The sequence below is a fragment of the Elaeis guineensis genome, chromosome 10 (genome assembly GCF_000442705.2).
Source record: "Elaeis guineensis isolate ETL-2024a chromosome 10, EG11, whole genome shotgun sequence".
NCBI lineage: Eukaryota > Viridiplantae > Streptophyta > Magnoliopsida > Arecales > Arecaceae > Elaeis > Elaeis guineensis.
Genome location: NC_026002.2, coordinates 6,161,768 through 6,168,331, shown reverse-complemented (window position 1 = coordinate 6,168,331; position 6,564 = coordinate 6,161,768). Strand labels below are relative to the sequence as shown.

Sequence of the window (6,564 nt, the reverse complement as noted above, 5' to 3'; positions counted from 1 at the left end):
CATACATTCTCTATAAGACCCGCATTACCAACCCTTCATCCTATCTTCTTACTAGTTGTGACACTGGTGGCACGCCTACACACTTGCATGAACCTACCAAGAATGAATGTGCCGTTCTTCCCCCCAAAGTGGAGAATCCAGCAGACAACATATATGTGCGCATGTAGATATGTACATACATATGTATGCATATATGATGTATGTAGGTATGTACATATGTATATGTATGTATATAAATATCTCAAGATGTATGTATGTATATATGCATGCATGTATGTATGTACATATGCATGTATGCATGTATGTACATATGCATGTATACACATATGCATGTATGTAGGTACGTATGCATGCAGGTGTATATGTATGTATGCATGTATGCTTGCATGAATGTATGTCTAGATGCATGCATGTATGTATGGGGTCAGGAGAACAGAATGTAGGCTAGTTGGCCCAGTACAACCAATCTATGGAAGAGATTAGGGACAAAGTTCAACTAAAATTCCATTCTTAAAATCAAGGCAATACTTGGATCGTGTGCACAAGCAGAAAATTAGCAGGTGGTGTTTTATAGTGTGACAGGTGGAAAGGAATATTGATGGATTTGCTCTGACACTAAATGAGCTAAAACTAATATAATCAACAACAATCTTCCCAACCAACCAACCATCTACTTTCATGGTAAAATTCCTACTTAGCCAAAGCATCCCTGGGCCAAGTTGTCAACATTAATTCATTAAAGGTTGTCATCTAGTTATAGATACAAGTCAATTCTGATTAACCATAATTTGATCCACAGAGGGGCACATATGCTCACGATAAGGTTTGTTGGTTAAGGTTCATTAGGCAAGGTGGGTTGCCAGGTGACACTATTGAGTATGCAGAAAGCCAGCACTTTTAGTAGGATGAGACATGGAATCCAACCAATCTCATGGCCCACCAGCCACTACTCTTTCCACCATCTTCCTAGCCTAAAGCACCTTGCTAATGTTGCACAACTACCAATTCATGAATTCAACCATCCATTTATGCCAATTTAGCATTCTTAACTAGGCACCATCTCTACCACAACCCTTCATCAGTAATTGCATATACCACTCATCTCGAGACCACCCACTAACTCTGCCCTCACCAGCTTTCCTCTCCTCCTGCATTCTCCTGCATCAGCCTTTTCCTTCATCCTCCTACTCCCACCAAAGCAAATATTCTTCTTCCACTCATGATCTCAATCACTAGCTAAAATAACATTTCTCTCCCCACCCTTTTACAAAAACAGGAGCGCATTTCAGCTTCTAGTCCCTTCTCTTTTTGCCTCCATTCCCTCCATAGACATCCTTACACTTAGTCATATTTCATTCTACCATTTTCCTCTTTGCAAACCCACATCCCATTCATTCTGCCTCACTTTCTCAGTCTTTCCATTATGATCATGGTGGCCACAAAAGGCTAAGATAATAGCAGCATACAACATCCTCAAAAGAGAGCAATAAATGATTAACATTGTAAAAAGAAGAGTTTTTCAATCTTGTACCATGTATTCCACAAGTGTCATTGTGAAACAGTAATTGCATATACCACTCATCTTGAGACGACCCACTTCCTCTGCCCTCACCAGCTTCCCTCTCCTCCTTGTGCATGTCTCTCCTGCATCAGCCTTTTTCCTTCATCCTCCTACTCCCACCTAAGCAAATATTCTTCTTCCACTCATGATCTCAATCACTAGCTAAAATAACATTCCTCTCCCCACCCTTTTACAAAAACAGGAGCACATTTCAGCTTCTAGTCCCTTCTCTTTTCGCCTCCATTCCCTCCATAGACATCCTTACACGTAGTCATATTTCATTCTACCATTTTCCTCCTTGCAAACCCACATCCCATTCATTCTGCCTGACTTTCTCAGTCTTTCCATTATGATCATGGTGGCCACAAGAGGCTAAGATAATAGCAGCATACAACATCCTCAAAGGAGAGCAATAAATGATTAACATCGTGGAAAGAAGAGTTTTTCAATCTTGTACCATGTATTCCACAAGTGTCATTGTGAAACAGTCAATTGTAATATGTCATCAGAAATATTTTCTTCAATGCATCAGAATGTTTTGTTGTAAAGTGCTTCATTACAGGTAATGAATTGCTAAAAGGATTTCTTATTAAATCTTGCATATGTTATTCCAGGCCAAGCATTGTTACATTCAAGGTTTTAAATACCAAAACTGACTCTCATACATTTTTCCATTGAAATGGGATGGCATCACTGCCGGTTCACACAGAAACTGAAAACATCAACAAAAATGAAAAATTGTCAATACCGACTAGTTCAATCGATATGATACCATCAGCACACACAATGCAAACTGTACATATCAGCACAGATGGTTTCAGCATCCCAACAGCTATACCAATGCTAGTTTCACATAGAAATGGATGGCATTTACCACACCATCCCACTCCAATGGTTTTTGAATCCATGGCTATCAAGAGAAATATTGATCCCAAGAAAGCTCAACAATTGTCCAATTCTACTAAGCAAAAATCTCATGTTTGGTAGAGGTGTCCAACTAGGCGGTAACCGTGCATCTGTTGCATAAATTTCAAACTAGGTATTAACTGTTTTGTGGTGGCTTGAGGCATTATATATTGCACATTGATGTTGGCTACTGCCAAAGCTGATAACTAAATGTCATTGATATATGAGTCATTTTTAAGCTATGCCCCATTGAGTAGGCCTTCAAATGAAGGAAAAATGTAGAACAAAAGGAGATAATCAGTTTTCTGGATTTGTCCTTTTTCTGAATAGACTTCCTTGTGTTAATTAGCAATTAAGAAGCGGGCTTTCCTGTGTTAATTATCAACTAAGAATTCATGTGGCTTTTGACGTTTCCATTTCAAGCAATTCAATAAATGCAGGTAGAACAATACTCATAGGTTAATTGATCCTTTTCCATACATCCCAATAATAATTCATTTTTCCACCTCATGCATGAAGAATAATTGCCTATTGTCTTTACCATAAAGATGGCATCTTTTTTCAATAAAGAGATAATTTAAGGGTATCTCTTTCCCCCATTTTATTGTAACCAGACCTGGAGCTTCAATAACAGTGCTTTCATAAACATAAATTCCTATTTTCCAAAGATAATGAATAAGAAATATTGAGAAATATTTAGTTAAAGGGAGATAGAAAAAACACAAGTTTTTTTCCTCAACAAATAGATCTCAAAGATTTCAAACCAACCATATGGCATTTTAACAACTCATCTCCATCAGCTAAGCAGTCACATGGTCTTCAGTAATGATGTTTGCCATAACTTCTGATCCAGAAAGCATATTGGAAAAAAATACATATATTGCTTCCTTAAAATCCGCAACTGTAGATCGTACTATTAGATGGCATTACCAGGTTTAAATGGTAACACTATCATGACTTGATCCTAGAACCTTAAACTGCTTGTTATTACCTAAATTTCAGGCTTATCACAAGCCATATATTTCTTCTCATCTTATGCTGTTGTGCATATATGAATTCCATATCTGTAGTGATTTGAAGGAGCTAAAGACCCTCTCATTACAGGTTAACTATGAGCTTCAAGTTAACAAAAGGAACAAAGAAGAGCAACAATTATTTTTAGACAAAACTGTTAACAATCTGCTCTGTCTGAACCCTATGCACGGATATATATATATATATATATATATATATATATATAGAGAGAGAGAGAGAGAGAGAGAGAGAGAGAGAGAGAGAACTGTGGGCTATCTAGTCTTTTTTTGGATAGCTTGCAAACAACCTAATTGAGAGCCAAGATTCAAGTAAATTTGCCATTGTGTATGTTCCAAACTTCATTTCAATACTTATCTTGTTTATGAATGATTGGATTCGGGAGAAACTAAATAATTCATATGTGATGTTTAAAACTCATTGTCTGTTGCACATGCAATACCACTAGTGTGTAATAATTGACAGAGAATTCGCATCTTCTATATGTCCACTTTTGATGGTTCAGGAAGAACCTGTTACTAAAAGGCATCAAGAACAAGTAACAAACCACAAGCAGTAAATTATATCTAGGACCCACTGATGTTAGTTACTGCAGGGAATTATTTTGAGTAAGAAAAGCACCTCTGAACATCCCCGGCTTATAGCTTCAATTCCAACAGAGCCAGTGCCACTATACAAGTCTAACCAGCGCCCTGGCTTTAATGAAGCAGGACAACCACCAGCTACCTAAACAAGCACAGTGTGAAAAAATAGAATGCATGATCAAGTCAACAGGATAATATAAAAACTTTTAAATTTTTTATTTCCATGTAACGGTCAATTTTGTGGGGACACCATCAAACACCGATGATCATAGCATATAAAATTGCTTAGCAGGTGATAAAGCATGAGGTGCTACAGAGATTAAACTACCTGTAAAATATCAAAGGCTGCTCCTCTTACAACTTCCATCATTGGGCGTACGTCCATACCTTTTGGAGAAAGTAGTTTTTTCCTGCGAGCTTTTCCCCCTATCACCTAGAGAAAACATAATATATTCAAGCAACATAAACGATAGAAATCAAAAAGTAATAAGCTAGAAACAATTAACTAAAACTCCAAAGAAAAAAATATTGTACTCTCTATATACTAATGATAAAGAAAAATTAACATAAATATGTTATGTGGGCATATAGAAACAACTTGTCATGTCATTCAAGGCTCTCATTTATGTACACATGTTTGTATGTAAATCCAGAAATCAACTCAAATTCCATTTTTTTAAAAACCACAGGCCTTCCTATCCTTTGTGATCATGATGCCTAAGCATACTCAGACTCCATACGTCACAAGTATTTTTTTTCCCTGGATGTTGAAATAAGAATTATTTATGGGTAAGTCACTGCCTCAGATAAGAGCTTGCTACTTGCTCATTTTGTGGAAGTCTCAGCTTAAAATCATGTCCATATTCAGTACAAACTGAATGTGAAAGCAAAGAACTAATTTGAAAGGTGCTGAAATGCAACACGGTCTTCCCAAACCTTTTAAAATTACAAAACCTTTTTTTGACCATATTCTTCACAATCCCCAACGTCCCAACGGTTGCTAAAGATTCCTTAGCTACAAATTTGAAAGTGCCACTGTTAACCTTCATCTCCAGTTACTGAATATAATAAATCCAAGGAACTGGATGAGTCCATCTGATAGGCCTCTCAAGGGAGCATCTCGATCACTGTCAATAGCCCTGCACTTGTTTGTGAAAATGTCTCTTGACAAGGCCATCAAGATATCACACTGCTGACAAGTTTGGTGCATTATAAAAACGAAAATCATAACCGCAGAATTAAAGTCAAGACGGTCACGAAAGCACCATGTCTTCATATCATGTGCATAATCTTCCAAGATCGCATAACACTTTATACCATTCTCTTAGGTGACCTTCAGCTTTCTCGGTATAGAACAGAAACCAAAAAAAGGGTTTTGATTCAAGAACGCCACTACCTGCAGTAATTTATGGGTGGCACGAGGAGGCTTCGACACCTCTGGTGGCTGATAAACCTGCTGCCCCTTCCCTGCTTTATCAGCATCCCTCCTCTTCCTCCTCGACTGGAAAAATAGTCATCAAATGCTTCATGATTCGAAATGATACCGAATTCCGAAGAGAGGGAAAGGGATTGGAATTCGAACGCTACCCTTCGAGAGGGCTCCGAGATGAAGTCAGACGGGTCGAGGCCGTAGCTTTCCAGTATCTTCTTCCTCGTCTCTTTGCTTGCGTAAGCCTCCCTGGCGTCTGTCAAACTGCAGAATTAAATTGTCGGCACTTGGCAGGAATCGAGAGAGAGAGAGAGTGGGGGGGGGGCCTACTGGTGGTGGAAGAGGAGACGATGGCAAGATATCTCCGGTGCCAAGGGGATGGATTGGGTGAAGACAGGCGAAAGAGGGAGGAAAGACAAGAGTCAGGATGCCAGTGAGGACGGGGAGAAGAGAGGGAGGGAAGAAAAGAGGGAGAAGGAGAGAAGGCGGAAGAGGCCATTCGCGTCGAACTGTTCGGAGCGCTCCCGGGATCGGCAGGTATCCAGGAGGTGCTTGGTCCGCGTTCGGAATCCGAGTCGGAAACGATCGGGACGGATATCGGAATGATAAAATCCCCCAAAATGTTTGCTCACGACCGAAATCAAAAACAGATCGGATAATTTTATTAATAAAATATTTTTTAGATATATTTTTTATTTTAAATCAAAAAAATTATATTTTTGATTAATTATGACGGTACCCCAAACTTACCAAACTAATAAATTCAATCCTCTTTATTTATCAAAAAAAAATTCTAATCTCTCCTTATAAATAAAATAAGGGTGGCTCATAACCTCCCTTTTAAGTCAAAAAAATAATAAATCTAGTTTCAAAATTTTTTGAAAATATAAATCAAAATAAATTTTTATATAAAATTAAAGTTTTTTAAATACCAGATAAAATATTTTATAAAATAAAATATAAAATATAAATAATTTTAAGAAAAATAAAAAAAATAAAAAAATAGAAAAGAAAATAAAAAGAAAAAAAAAAAAAAAAGAGGTGATGGAGGG

At 37.6% G+C, this 6,564-nt stretch overlaps 1 protein-coding gene across 4 annotated transcripts in view; it reads right to left on the bottom strand.

The window, feature by feature from the left end:
* LOC105053467 (uncharacterized) overlaps positions 1-6,124 on the bottom strand; it is a 45,232-nt gene extending 39,108 nt beyond the window's left edge. For 2 of the 4 annotated variants that reach the window (XR_833462.4, XM_010934628.3), the window contains exons 1-5: positions 5,843-6,121; positions 5,671-5,768; positions 5,480-5,584; positions 4,412-4,516; positions 4,121-4,225 (exon numbers count right to left, since the gene is read on the bottom strand). Coding sequence is in view for 3 of the 4 variants with exons in the window: in XM_010934628.3 (XP_010932930.2) it covers positions 4,121-4,225; positions 4,412-4,516; positions 5,480-5,584; positions 5,671-5,768; positions 5,843-6,011 (582 nt within the window). In the remaining variant the exon portion in view is untranslated. Of the gene's footprint in view, positions 1-4,120; positions 4,226-4,411; positions 4,517-5,479; positions 5,585-5,670; positions 5,769-5,842 lie in introns of all 4 variants that reach the window. The other 2 variants (XM_019853185.3, XM_073244756.1) reach the window with 2 other exon arrangements.
* Positions 6,125-6,564: the final 440 nt, after the last annotated feature.